We start from the raw sequence: 15107 nt of genomic DNA, 5'->3' as shown, positions 1-15107 counted from the left end.
CTTCTATTTGTAGAGGCCTTGCCTCATAGTTTCACGAGTGAAGGAAAAAAATGTTTGCCACCTCCATGTAGTAGATACCCCTTTTGTAACAAATTGTGATAGGAGAACCTGCTGGGTTTGCCTTTTAGAGATAGGGCAGGTTGACTTATCTCTAGGTGGAGAAGTGGGTTGGCCCGGCTCTTTGCTCTCAGAGAGAAGCTTTGCTGGGTGTGGCGGCTCACGGATGATGCACATCTGTAATCTCAGCACTCGGAAAGCCGAGAGTTGAAGGGCAGCTTGGTTTATAGAGTGAGACAGAAGACCTCAGCGAGATAGGAAGGGAGGGGAGGAGGAGAGGGGAGGAGGCACCAACAGGTTAGGCTTGCCTAAGGGTTCCCAGGGGGGATGCTCTTTAGGCCAGACTGGGGCATCTGGTGTCAGGCAGTGAGCCACATGGCATGCCTTCATAGCGTCTCTAACCCCGATCTTGTTCTCAGAGGTTGGAAAGAAGAACCAGAGCGAGCAGGGGTGAGGCTCTGTTTCTGTTCTTAGATGTGGCTGGCTTTGTTCTCCTCTCCAGGCGATCGGGTTGCCATCGAGCCCGGTGTTCCCCGAGAAACAGATGAATTCTGCAAGATTGGCCGATACAATCTAAGCCCCTCCATCTTCTTCTGTGCCACACCCCCAGATGACGGGAACCTCTGTCGCTTCTACAAGCACAATGCTGATTTCTGCTACAAGTTAGTGCCTAAAGCATCCTGTACCAAGAGAGAGAGAGAGACAGAGAGAGACAGAGAGAGAGGGCCACTATGTAGTTCTGGCTCGCCTCAAACTCAGAGATACTGCCTGCTTTGTGCACCACCACATCCAGCTCAGCATTAATTTTAAACGCAAGGCACTAAAGGCAGGCCTTACCTTCTTGGTGGCACTGAGGGAAGGTAGCCTGCCTGGGGCTCAGTCTGACTCACAGAGGTCTTTCAGGGTATCTTCCCATTACCTGGAACAGTAATAGAAAATCATTGCCAAAATTACTCACCTCGTTCAGACATTCTAGAGAGAACTTGCCATAACTAACCCTTCATTTTAGTTTCCATTGCAGCCACAGAGAGAAAAGATATGGTAGGTGTGGTGTCTGCCCCTTTAATCCCAGCACTCTGGAGGCTGAGGCAGGCCTGGCCTATGTAGGTAGTTCAGGACAACCAGAGTTATATATCCTTGTGCCAGGAGGCATCAGATGAGGGCAGTCAGGACTCCTCGACTTGAGTCTTCCTGGGAATCAACCTTGCAATTTTGTCACTGAGCTTTAGTTTTGTCTTCTGAAGAATAAAGGTGAAAATAAGGCCAGCTCTGCCTGCCGGGGCTAGATGAGCTAATGGGTGAGAAAGCATTCTAGTCTGCCAAGCCTCCCGCAAACACTCACTGTCACCATTAGAGAGATTGTGGATGTGGTTGAGATGCCAGTGGGCTCAGAAGAGAAAACCAAGAAGCTAGTGGCGAAGGCAACACACTGTTAGATCAGCTTTGTGGAACAGTTCCTGCTCCCATCTCAACCAGTCACGGGGCAGCCAGGCAGCCGTGGTTCTGGAATATGTGATGGGGGATGATAGCAGAGAGATGTCACGGTTAAGTCACCGCTTGGCAAAGCGGCTAATGGTAGGGATAGCTGGAGTGAAACCAGACATACTGAAAAGTCAAGAAGCTGAAATGCTAGAATGTGGTTCTGTTAGCCGTTTGTTGAATGAGTGTTCATTGGTTAATGGCAACCTTAGCTTGGGAGGCATGCTAGAAAAATACATAGTGTGAGCCAGTGCTTATGTGCAGGTACAGGGTTCAATCTCCAGCACTGGAAGAAAAAAATTCACCAGAAACCATGATGTATTCGTTGAACTCTTATGTGATTTTGCCAAAGAAAATTACTTTCCTGGAACAGAATGACATGGCTTTTGGAAGCAAACATATCTGGCTTCTACTTCAAACCTTTTGAGCCCTTGCTTTGAACTTTTGAAGACTAATTTCTTTCTTAGTAGACTGGGGGTAATAACAACTACTGCTGAACTGTTCTAACAGTGTTTTGAGCAAATGTGTGTAAAGTACCTAGCACATTGCTGTACATACACATTAGTTAATGCTTCCATGTTAACTGTTGTTGTAGTGACCTTAGGCAAATGTGTGTAAAGTACCTAGCACATTGCTGTACACATAAGTTAATGCTTCCATGCTAACTGTTGTTGCAGTGATCTTAGGCAAATACAGTGTGATACCAGTGATAGGATTGTAGTATTAATACTGTAGTATGGTAGTGTAGTATCATCGGCACTATAATAAAGTCAGAGACCCTAATTGTGTGTGTTGGATTACTTCTCAGGCTTCCTGACAGTGTCACCTTTGAAGAAGGGGCCCTGATTGAGCCTCTCTCTGTGGGGATCTATGCCTGCCGCCGAGGTTCAGTTTCTCTGGGGAAGAAGGTCCTTGTGTGTGGAGCTGGTAAGAAACAAGGCCCTGGCTGTGGGTTCACTGGCTGAGGATGCAGAGATCCCTCCCCCTATCTCATTCCTTCTCCAAGAGGTGGGTTTCATTCTAGATACTTTCTGGGTAGGAGAAGGCTTACAGTGTCATATTCAGTTATCAGCACTTGGCTCAATAAAGGAAACGTCTCGGGCGAATGTAGTGGCACATATTTGTGTCTCAGCACCAGCAGGCTACCTATTGAGACCCTAGCTCAAAAAGCCCAAACAAACAGATAAGTAAATAAAATGTCTACAAACATGGAAGTAACTAACATTAGATTTCATAGGGAATATAACCCTTTATCCATTTAATAATAAGTCTTGCAATAATTTTTTTTAAAGATTTTATTTATTTATTTGTATACAACATTCTGCTTCCATGTATATCTGCACACCAGAAGAGGGCACCAGATCTTATAACGGATGGTTGTGAGCCACCATGTGGTTGCTGGGAATTGAACTCAGGACCTCTGGAAGAGCAGACAGTGCTCTTAACTGCTGAGCCATCTCTCCAGCCCCTTGCAATAATTTTTGAACCCTTGATAAAACTAGGGAAATGTGTGGGGTAGTAAAACAAAGAATAACTTTTGGAACTTGTAAGTCATGCTAGAGAAATGGATAGTATTGCCGCCTATGCTAAGAAAGTAGGTAGACCCTGTTCACAGGTGGAGGGAGCCCAGCCTCTGACTAGGGATTCCAGCTCTCTGTCCTCTCCCATCTCCTGCTTCCGGCTACTTGGAAGAAACCCCAGAGGTCTCAGACCACATCATTTTGGGTTTTTAATTGCCAGTAACCCAGACAACACACACACACACACACACACACACACACACACACACACACACACACACACACACACACACACTCACACACACACAGGAATTCACTCATAATCCATTACTCATGAGCCTGAGAGAACCACTGTTAATATTTTGGTGCAGAATCAGTTAGCTTTAGTTTTGTGGTTTGTTTTGTTTGTTTTTTACTAAGGTCTTTCTGGGTAGCCAAATTGGCTTCCAACTCAGGATGCTCCTGCTTCTGCTGCCTAAATACTGAAATTGCAAGTGGGTGCCACCATCCCTGGCTAGGTTTTGTATGTGGCTTAAGGCTTTTGAAAGCAGAGTCTTGCTGTGTAGCTCAGGATAGCCTTGAACTTGGCTCAAACTCTTGAGTGCTGGGATTACAGGCTTTATGCCATAGAGTCAGATGCTCCCTTAAAAACAAAAACAAAAACAAAAACAAAAACAGAAAACCTGGGCTATCGAGATGGCTCAGCTGATAAAAGTACCCATGACTAAATAGGATGACCTAAGCTCAATTCATGGGACCTGCATGAAGAAAGGAGAGAGCCAAATTCTGCAAGTTGTTTTCTGACCTCCACACATGCCAGGATACATGAACATGCTTGCACACATGTACATATGTACACATCGTAAATCTAATAAGAAAATCATGACTCTGTAAACATTTTGTGTCAAGGCCTTCGGAGTTGTAGCATAATTTTTAAAGCTGTGTAGTAACCCTCCCTGTAGTATATGTAACTAGTCACTCACTTTGGACATTTCAGCTATTATTTTCCAGTGTTTTGCTTTCTGGGGGAAACACACAAAGTAGCTTTCAATGGGGTATGTACAAAAAAGCAAGCTCAAAGTATTCCTTATTGCCTCATTCTGTGGGTCTTTTTTTTTTTTTTTTTTTTTTTTAACCACAGTGCCATCTAATAAGCAAATACCGTGGAAGTGGGTGGGTCAATCCTAGTTTCTGGTTCTTTGAGATTCTCTCTAGCAGTGCCTGAGAGAAAGGAAACTATTTCTAGCTCTGAAGTATGAGGGACCAAACAGAACTTAGCAATAGGAACATGTTTCATAAAAAGAACAATCCTTCCTCCATTTGTTCACAACTGCATTCATTAACAGCTTTACAAATCTTATTGTGTGTCAGGCACTTGGATAGACACTAGGAATACACACACACACACACACACACACACACACACACACACACACACACATGCACGGGCACGCATGCACAAAACAAACAAAACAAAACAAATCAAAACAAAAAACATAGTTCCTGTCCAGGGTTTAGTCAGAGGAGAAAGTTGATATTTAGTAATGCAAAATCTTCTTCATTTTCTGCTTTATCTAGGGCCAATTGGGATAGTCACTTTGCTTGTGGCCAAAGCAATGGGAGCTTCTCAAGTGCTGGTGATGGGTAAGAAGGGTCTATTTCATAGTTGGCACTCTTGGAAAAGCACTGGTCCCTCCCCTGGGCAGTACCCCTAGTGACCTTATTTCCTTGCCTCAGCCCCAACTTTTAAAGGTTGTACCACCTTAGAACTCCACACTGGGAGGACAAACCTTTGTGTGAACTTTTGGGGGACAAATCACCACATTTCCTGAAATACTGGTGTCTGAAGAGCTTTACTTCCTGTCTCCTGGGTTCTAAGCTGAAAAGCCTGTCCAGGAATGACCAACTCAGGGATCAGGAGAAGTCTCTTTTGTAGAGGAGATGGTAGCTGCTGTGAACTGGTTCCTTATGTATGGGCCTCACACTACCTTCTCAATGCTAAGAGGAGGCTCAGCCTTTAATTTGTCTGACCACTCAGAAGGCAAAGATGGCATTTTGTGTGTGTGTGTGTGTGTGTGTGTGTGTGTGTGTGTGTGTGTGTGCGCGTACGCGCGCGTGTGAGCACGTGCTTGTGTACATAGCTATATAGATGTAATTGTATTTGTAAAGCTATTTAGATGTAATTGTATACATAGCTATTTAGAAGTGTGTAGTGTGGATGAGGTTGTGTAGAGGTTTTTTGGCGTAAGGAAAGGGTACCTATGAATGTGTGTGCCCGTGTAGCACACAGTAGGCAGTATGTAAGGGTATGGGTTGTGTTGAACTCAGCAGCTCCATCCCTTGCACTGGAGACTGCTGCGTGAGATCTGCAGCTCCATTGTTTTTTCTTCCTAGTCAGTTATCTACCTTCTGCATTTAAACTAACTTCTGCTTACCTTTAGACCTGTCTTCCTCTCGGTTGGCCAAAGCCAAGGAAGTTGGAGCTGATTTCACCCTCCATATCTCCAAGGAGCCCCCTCTGGAAGTTGCCAGTAAAGTGGAAAGCATGCTGGGGAGAAAGCCGGAAGTCACTATTGAATGCACAGGGGCTGAATCCTCCATCCAGACCGGCATCTATGTGAGTGAGCCCAGGGCAGCACGCTGGCGTGCAGCTTGAGGGTGGGAGTGATCCAGAGTAGTAAAGAGAGCAGCAGTGAGGCGATCTGCCATCAAGCTCCATCAGGCTGCTGTGTGACCTCCCCAAACGATCAGCTAACCTCTCTGCACTTTGTTTTCTTATGCCTAGTGTGGACTTGCTTTGAGCCCTCACTGAGTCATAATGAGGTTCAAGTGTGAAAAACAGACTCACGAGCCACTTCAGGATGGGGTTGCCTTTAGCATCGAGCTGGTACCTGTAAAGCAGTGCTCTTAACAAAAACATCAGCAGGACAAACGGCAGCGTGTCTTAGTAGAGTAGGAAATTCCCATATTGTTTTATTGAGGAAAACTAACCCAGTAATTCAGTTAGTCACCAAGGTGAGGTGAATTTTCAAGGCCAGAGCTGGTAAATGGACTTCTGTCTTCCAGATCTATGAGCAGATAAGCTCCCCATGCCTGATTCACCCCCAATGTTCCTCCCCTCTAGCAACTTATGGGAAACAGAGAGGGAACTGGGGTGGGGGAGGGTGTGGCATTGACAGAGCAAAGTACAAGGAAAAGAGGGAAAACAAGCCCTCCTATATGCCAGTCCTCTGCTGGGCACTTTAGTAAGCACGATGCCTCTGCACCTGAGTTCTGAATCCAGTTAACATTTTCCAGTGAGAGTCCTGGGAACTTGCTTCCAAGTCTTCAGATTATAAATCAGAGTCAAGAGTCAGCCCCAGCCCTGCCGGGCCCCATCACTTAAGCCTTACCACTGGATGAGAAGGATCAAACACACAACCGTGCTGAGACGGGAGGAGCTCAGCCTCCTGGACTGCTTCCCACAGGGCCATGGGCTTCTCCTTTCCTTCTGAGTCATAGCTAGTTCAAGCACAGGGCACTTTGCAGCACGTGAGATACTCCAGGAAGGCTGATACCTCTAGCGCTGGCACACCCTCAGGCCTTCCTCCTGTCAAGATGCTTAGTATCACAGAGGGCAAGGAGGTGGCACGAGGGATGAGCAAAAGTCACTTGATCATGTCCTGAGTTTCTGCTAGAGTCAACCAGCTTCCTCTTCCACTGTCGTAGCCAATGGTCTCGATGTGGGAAAGGGCAAACCAAACGCCAAACTATGAGAGATGATGAGTCTGTGAGTGGTAGATGTACTCATGGTGTTTCTTGAGTACCTCCTCATGCCAGGCTTTGTGTTAGACACACTGCAAGCTATGACAGCAAGGAAGGTATGTCTGCTGTCTTCAGATGGCCAGCAAGTCAGTGATGTCACACCACAGAGGGGCAGTGAACTTAATGGATATGACTGTCCTTTCTCTTCTGCCCTGAGATTTAGGAACAGATGTCACCTCCAATAGTTGATAGTGTAGGCCAGTTGCCAGGCTACCAGAGGATGATGTAGAGGTGAATGTGATCTGAGGTACTCCCCAGGTATGAAGTGATATCTCTTCTGACATGATAATGGAGCCGTCATGCATAACAGGGACTGCAGAAGGTGTGGCCACACTGCCATGAGCACAGTAGGCAGTAACACCAAATATGGGCACATCTGAGCATCACCTTCCTGTCTGGGAGGTGACTGGGTGCTGTCCATGCAGTGTGGTAGATGGCCTTGAGTAGAACTGATGGCATCTCTTGGTATATTGACCACATCCAGAGCGGTCAAGTAATCTGAGCATTCCTTGGCCTTTGGCCAGCATACTGCTGTTCTCTGTTACTTGGAATAGCTAGCAAGTTACTCCTCAGGGAGGGCAACTCCCAAGGGGGAAACCATTTCCCTGGAAAAGTTGTTAATCAAGAGTTTACTCTGATTCAACTCACAGCTTTGACCTCTCACTCATCTCCAGTGGGGACAGCAATGGTTTTTCCATTACATATGTATTCCTGGGTGGTTTGTAAGTGATACTGCACGTCAGTGGAAGCATAAAACAGCTGAACGTTGAGCACACACGAGTACCAAGCATTGGGATTGTTACCCGGGAGGTGCTAGCTGAAAGGCCAAGTCCAAGGTTGGGCTGCTCAGAGGTCTTAACATCAGAGGTGGCCTCACAGTGCTGCAGCCTGGAGTATCACCTATCACCCGGGCACTGCAGGCCTCTCTCCATGGCTTCTCTCCTCACCCCTCCCCTCAGATGGGCTGGCTGTGTGCCTTCCTGGAGCTCTTTTTTGTAGCTTTCAGAATGGCCTAGGTATAAGTGCTGCTGCCATGTCTGACTGTCACTGAAATTTTGTAGGACTGAATTGCTGATTTTCCTGCTTGTCCCAGCAGGGAACACAGGATGCCACAGGCCTAGCACTGTACTTACATAGCATTACATGGAAATTGCCAGGAGCTATTCCCTCTAACATGCTTCAAGGAGGGAGTGACTCATTGGAGTCTAATTTCATGACATTATCAGGGCACTGGATTTCCAGACAGGTATTTAGGGAAGACTAATCCATTATGCCCAATACCTTTGAGGTGAAGAACAATATGGTTCCTGCCTGCCTTCGTGGATGAAGCTGTTTTTAAATCACAGAATTCATAGCCTGTTTATGTAACAGCTGCAGTTTTCTGACTACTAATGCACTCAGAAGGTGGTTCCTTATTTATTTTCATTTTGATTTTTTTGATATGTGGGATCCCACTATGGAACCCTGACTGACTTGCCTCACTCTGTAGCCCACACTGGTCTTGAACTCTCAGCAATCCTCTTACATTAGCCTCCTTGGTGCTGGGATTACAGGCATATGCCACTATGCCCAGCTGGTGCTGGCTGTTCCCAGTGTTTCTGATTCCCCATTAGTCAGCCTTACATTTCTAGATACCCTGCTGCTCTCTGCCACCCTGTTGGGTTTGGGTGGCATGTTTGATAATGTAGCAAGAATCACATTCTCTGGCCCTCCTGTATATCTTGAGTTCTCTTGTTCTTATTTCCTCCTTAGGCCACTCACTCTGGTGGGACCTTGGTGATTGTAGGATTGGGCTCCGAGATGGTCAATTTACCCCTAGTGCACGCAGCTGTGAGGGAGGTGGATATCAAGGGCGTGTTTAGATACTGCAACACGTGAGTATGCTGAGGGTGAGCCAAGGTGACCAGCAGTCAGCATGGCCAAGGCAGGTCCCATGCAGCCTCTGAGACCAGGAGTCTCTGCATGTTTATTCATGAGGGGCACTCCCTGACTACATTGCCAACACACGATATGATAGGGCTGCTAAGAGAGAACATGTACTTCTTCCTCGGAGGGAGGAACAGACAGGGAGGGGGATTTTGGATCTGCCACTCATCACCTAAGACCCCCTTCTTTTCATTTCCTTAAGTAGCCAGACTTCCCCTCCTCCCCTTTAAAGGGAATCAGGGGTCTGCCTTGGGGGAGAGCCGCTTTTCACCTACCCTACACCTATTCTACTGCTCCCCTCTGTGTTCATCAAGGATGCTGTGGCAGGAGCAGTGATGCCTTTTACTCCAGCTTACAGCGCCATGCTCTCAGCAGAGCACCCAGTTTGCATTACACTCTGTGTAAAACCTCCCTGACGTTTAGTGCCTCTTCACACTGGCCTCTGTAGTATAACTCAGTCCTTCATGCCCAAGAACTTCTAGGTTTCATGGCACAAACTATAAACAAGGGGACAGGGCACTGAAAACAGTCTCTGTACCTGAAGATTACAGGCCACAGGCCTTCTGTCACTCCATAAAGTTGACCTTACAGAAGGACCATGCTAGAAATAAATATAACTGAGTAGTTTCTGGGCTTAGTACTTTTAGGGCACCTGGCTTTTCCCCCTGAAGGTTAATAAAATGCTTATGATCTCTTGCAGGTGGCCAATGGCGATTTCCATGCTTGCATCAAAGGCCTTGAATGTAAAGCCTTTAGTTACCCATAGGTTCCCTCTGGAGAAGGCTGTTGAAGCCTTTGAAGCAACCAAAAAGGGAGTGGGGCTGAAAGTTATGATCAAGTGTGACCCCAGTGACCAGAACCCCTAATGTGCATTCCTCTGTGCCCTCAGCTTACCCTCTCAGCATCTAAGGGCTACATGGCTAGGAATGGGATGCCCTTGATGCAGAACTTTCTTTTGAATGGTAAAAATAATTAACTCATAATAAGCAGAGAGCCTTAGGGGAGTTGGTGTGCCTTAAAGACAGAAGTGGGGATGCTTCAGGGACCTTGTAGCCAGAATGAGATGTTTATATTGAGGAAAGTCTAGGAGAGAGAGCAGAGTTTGGCAGATGGGTGCCCAGAGCGTCCTTCTTCCTCTGCTACCTTCTTTGGGGGAGGACATAAAGCCTTTGGAGTCTGTGTTCCACTGTGGCTGGCCAGGGAGTGAGACTGGCTTAGGAAGAAATGACTTTGTTAAGATGGAAGTGGCCCTATAGCTGATCTGTCGGTCTGGATGAATGGGTGTCATCTGTTGGAGTTCAGAGAATGGTGTTTGTCAAGCCAAGTATCAGTTGGTTTGATGGCAAAAGGGGAATCAGAAAAGGGACTTGCCTTTTGGATCCAGGATAAAACAACAAAAGAATGAAACAAATCCTGTATGAGGTACCCTAGCTTACATTCCTCAAGTGTGGAAAGTAAGGGCACTCACCTCTGCCCAAGCACCACCTCTTCCTCAGCGTTACATTTGTATTCCTCAGCATCACAAATTTGTAAAGTGGAGGACTACCTTCCCAACACTGCTCATTCACAGAAAGGAGAGCAGTGCCAGTTGCTAGGCAACCAGGAGACCCACCTGAAGCTCTTAAATCCTGCCTAATTAGTATAGAAGGCTTGCATTCCCCATTCGAGGGATTAGAATGCCCTCGAAGCTCAGTCAGGTCTTGTTATCCGAAAATGTTCCCCTTCTCATAGCTGGGTAAGGCTGGTGTTATCTGTTGGGATGGACACCACAGAACCTTTCATCCTAGGGCTTTTCTGCTTAAGATGTGGGTCCAAATTGTACCCTTTGTGATCTTAAAATAATTAAGAATGAGTACCCAGTAACTGTGACGTAACTTGGGCTGTGGTCTTTAACCCACCTCTTCAGCTGTGGGTAGAGAATGGCTGGAAAGAATCTCCTGGAGAAGATAGATCTGGAGAAGATACCCAAGCTTTCTCAAACTGCTTCACAAAATAAATTCTGTAGCTGGTGTCGGACTCTTGCTGTGATTGATGCCTGTTTAGGGAGTAGACTTAGGCTGCCTGGTTCACACAAGGAAGACTCCTGAAGCAGGGGACATTTTCCATACTAAATATAATCTCACAAACTACTAGAAATATAAGTGGTAAATATATAATGAGTATCCTGCAGGCAGAGAAGGAATTCAGGCAAAATAGCACAACCCTTTTCTTCTCTTGCCCCCTGCAGGAGCCAGGTTTACAGGACTTGTGACCACACACACCCAGCCCAGCAGCAGCTTTGCGTCCCTGCTGGCTTCATCCTCCTCCTCTCCATCCTATTTAGTTAGCACCAGACTTATCACTTGCCTTCTCTGAAGACTCCAGCATGGGGATGCTCAAGGTTCCTCTAGCAGGAATGAGAAAAGCCCTCAGATGCCTCAGGCAGGGACAGACTTGTCTGTTAGATTTACAAATAACTACTTGTCTTCTGGTTGTGTCCCAGTGAAAAGGGGGGCACTGAAAGGATTTGGGAGCCACAGAAAGGACAGAGAGAAATGTAGAGCCATGAAGAACAAAGATGTGTCACTTTGCCCAAAGTGATGCTTGGCACTTCTGTTTTCTGGCTTCAGTTGGGGTTCCTGATGCCTGTGAAATATGAAGAGTGGGTGGGCTGATCATAAATGAAGTTCAGAGAGACAGCATAGTGGTGTTTGTCTGTAGTGAAGGGCTGAGGTAGGAGGATCAAGTTTAAGGCCAGCCTAGTTTACATAGAAGCAACAAAACCCAAGATAGCATCCATCCCTCAGCTCCCAAGCTGTGGCTTCCCACTCACATCCCAGGAGCAAAGAGGCGGGGATGGGCTGTTTGGTGAAGTATCACTGAGTTGCTTGGGGTCTCCCTCTACATCTTTGTCCAGATGCCCCTTAGAAGGGGCTACAGGAAGAAGGGGATTCATTCCCTCCACCTCCACAAGGTACGCAGTGTTGACTGTCTCAGTGAATCAGTCCCGGAACCAAGAATATGAATTCCCCCAAAGTTCCCCAGCATTGGAAGGCTGGCGGCCTCTGTATGCTCTCACCAGATAGGGCATACATCAGTCAACATGGAGGACCCCACCCAGTTGGCACTCCCAGTACTGGGATGGGGTGGGGTTAAGAATGGAGAGCCAAGAAGAGGACTTTGTAGGCAACCTTAAAGGGGAGAGGGCAAAGCAGCCCATAGAACCCCCAGGGAGGCTGGTATGTTGGTCCATCTTGCTAATCACTTTTTGCCCGTGTAAAGTCACTTTCTTTCCTGGACTCTTTCCTGGACTTTCTTTCCTGGCTCTCGATTCCAGCCTCAGCCTTGCTTTCTGTTTTGCTTAAAGAAGGCACTCTGGGGTAGTGAAGTCAGAGGTCAAGAGTAGGGGAAACATACAGGATGTGTTGACTACTTGCCTTTTCCTCAGAACTGTCTCTGTTATGATGTCAGCCTAGGCTCAAAGTTCAGAAACCAAGGCAGGGAAGCAGTGCTCAGGCAGCCAGCTAGGACAGAGGCTGTGCCCAACTCCAGATGAGGCCAATCAAGGGCTACACCCCTGCTGGCAGATGGTTCTCTGTCCCCTCCACACCAAATTCACGGGCTAAGGGCGGAGCAAGGTGGGGAAGGAGCAGGAGTGCAGCAGCTTTGTGGGAACACAGCTATGGGATGTGCTTTCCAGACACCAGCGGATGCTGCTCTGGCACAGTTGTTGCTGTATTGGTGTTGCCAAGCCCCCAGCCCACCCCTGCCCTTCACTGCCTCTGCCCCTCACTCTGGGCTTTAAAAGCTGGAGCTGAGTCAGACACTGAGTTCTTTTCCTGACTGGCACCTGATAGTGGGCAAAAGTGTAGTTGGTGTTACTACCATGGAATTTCTTGGCGAATCCTCTAATCAGAACGGCTTGTTTCTTGGACCCATGCAGCCTCTGAGAGACAGTGTATCATAGAGGATTCATTATAGGGATGTCCAAATCCTGGGCCAGTCACTAACTCACTAGAACACCAAGTCACTTCCATTTCCAGCCAGCCTGTACTTCCTCCTCTGCTATCTGAAGGGTCCTTCTGGACAATCTTGAGGTCCCCTCATCCTCATGCACTGATACATTGTTCCCTGGGGAGAAAGACCTGATGAGAAACATCTTTTAGGATTAAGCTTTAGTAAGGAGCTTTCTCTGTGTGAAGGTGTGGCTTGAGGGAGAGAGAAGGGCCCAGGTTGGTGGGGGACAGGATTCATGTGGAAATACCTTGTTCTGTGTCTCTGGCTTGCAGGGTGATCCTAAGGGGTCTGCAAAAGTCCGGAGATGGGTGCAGACAGGTTGGGCTCATCACTGCCCTGTTGTGGTCAGTGACTGGTCTTCCAGTACTCCACATAAAACTGGAGGCACAACCTGGAAAGGGTAAGGGTACATGAACCCACTTATTGTGAGGGGGAACTATAGGAAGAACATGGGCCTTTGGGGGTAGTGGATCCAGTACCACTGAGGCACAGTAGAAGTACACCTCCCATGAGTCAGCCCAGGCTTTGCTGGGTGATACTGAAACCCCGTGTGTCCTGCCTAATCCTACAGGCTCATGCTTACTGGACCACAAGATACCAATCCACATGGGCCTCCTGTCACCCAGGACCTCACTTGTGGGCCTCTTCACAATTCTGGGGAAATCACTCTCCACATTACTTTTTGAGACACCGTCTCTCACTGTCCCTGGAACTCCTGGTTTGACTAGGCTGGCTAGCCAGCAAACTCCAAGGATCTGCCTTATCTTCATCTCCACAGCGTTGGGATTACAGAGCCTCACTGTTCTACTCGGCTTTTAACATATATGCTAGATATGGAACTACTGGTGTCCTCATGCTTATACGACAGGCATATCAATAGAGTCATTTCCACAGCCTGTGAGTATACACATTGGTGTTAAGACCAGGGAAATCTTTGGGGTCCCAGGTTATAACGTGAGGGGACCTGTGCATTTGGGAAACCCCCAGGGACTATTGAGGATGAGGATCCAGCCACTGGCTAACTGGCTTCAGATCATTTGGGAAAATGGAAGCTTGATCCTCCACCATTCAAAACTTGAACATGTCTCCATATCTCCAGGCCTGAGTTTCCATGTTAACAGCAGTCATCCCTTCCATGGCTATGCCAACAGCCCCTGTAGGGGCTGGTGTGGGATTATAGAGAAAGTGTCTCAGTTACTATGGACCACCATCAGCGAACCTGTACCCTAAGCTTCCCCACACCCTATGCCCTCAATGGCAAGACAGAGTACCTTACCAAACCTTACTAAGTCACTAGAAAGAAGTAAGGGCCATAAAAATGTCCCTTCGCTGTTCTGGCCTCTCTTTAGTGTAACTTTGTGTGTTGTGGAATTAACTGGATTCAGTATTAGGATGCTGATCTTGGATTATTGAAAGACTTGACAACTTAAAACTTTTAAGGGAAGTTCTGAGTAACTCAAATAGGATGGTCATGTTGCTTTTCATTCTCTTACAATGTACGTATACTGAATGCTGTGCTCATCTGGCCTAACAGTACACATTTTAGGTGCTATCTATTCCCATGAACACCAAAGTTAAACATGTCCCTTGTCACAGATCATGGCATAGGATGGGGCTACTAGCCTCAAAGGCATCAAGAGTTATTGATTCTTCTAGGACTGGCAAGGCAGCTCAGTGAGTAGATATGCTTTTCACCAAGCCTTATGACCTGAGTTTAATTCCTAGGAATCACATGGTAGAGGTTGTCCTCTGATCTCCATTACGTATGTAGAAACGCACGCACGCACGCACGCACGCACGCACACACACACACACGCACACAAAAAATATAAGAAAAGATTTATTGATTCTTAGAAGCTTAATGGGGGAACTATTATCAGCAAATCAAGAGGTCAACATATGATCTGAGAGGGTGTGAATGAGGAAAAACCTGAAGACAAGGAACTGTTAATCCAGGGCAGAGTGAAGACAGTGACTCAGCGGCTGCAGGTCTGTGAGGCAGTCAGACTTTCAGTACAACACAGAGAGCAGCAGGTTCCAGCCAGAGCTTTCCTGGATCGATACCATGTTGGCTTCCCTGTGCTAAACTGCCACTAGGATTCAAGGAAGGCTTTGCCCCTACCGTTGCTGCCTTCTCTCTAGAATGTGGCTCCAGAGAGAGTGATGCTCCCAAGGTGGAGGCAGGCATTGATGGGAGGTTAACTGGAAAAGTCTTTGCCACCTTGCGTTGTCACGGGCTGAGTCAGGGTTGAGGAAGAACTACCATGCACTTGAAAGAGGCAGTAAAGGATGAGGCTGGTAGACACTTGAATGACTTGGGCTCCA

General features: G+C 47.1%; 1 protein-coding gene across 1 annotated transcript in view; it reads left to right on the top strand.

Annotated features, from left to right (window-relative positions):
• The window catches only part of Sord (sorbitol dehydrogenase), a 30371-nt gene extending 19569 nt beyond the window's left edge, over positions 1-10802 (top strand). Inside the window, exons 4-9 of the mRNA XM_027421996.2 lie at positions 560-719; positions 2345-2463; positions 4635-4700; positions 5498-5673; positions 8613-8734; positions 9487-10802. Coding sequence (XP_027277797.1) covers positions 560-719; positions 2345-2463; positions 4635-4700; positions 5498-5673; positions 8613-8734; positions 9487-9652 — 809 coding nt within the window. The 3' untranslated portion in view covers positions 9653-10802. The remainder of the gene's footprint in view (positions 1-559; positions 720-2344; positions 2464-4634; positions 4701-5497; positions 5674-8612; positions 8735-9486) is intronic.
• The last annotated feature ends 4305 nt before the right edge of the window (positions 10803-15107 follow it).

This window comes from Cricetulus griseus, chromosome 6 (genome assembly GCF_003668045.3).
Source record: "Cricetulus griseus strain 17A/GY chromosome 6, alternate assembly CriGri-PICRH-1.0, whole genome shotgun sequence".
In the NCBI taxonomy this organism is placed as follows: Eukaryota; Metazoa; Chordata; class Mammalia; order Rodentia; family Cricetidae; genus Cricetulus; species Cricetulus griseus.
This window is presented reverse-complemented; position numbering and strand designations above follow the sequence as displayed.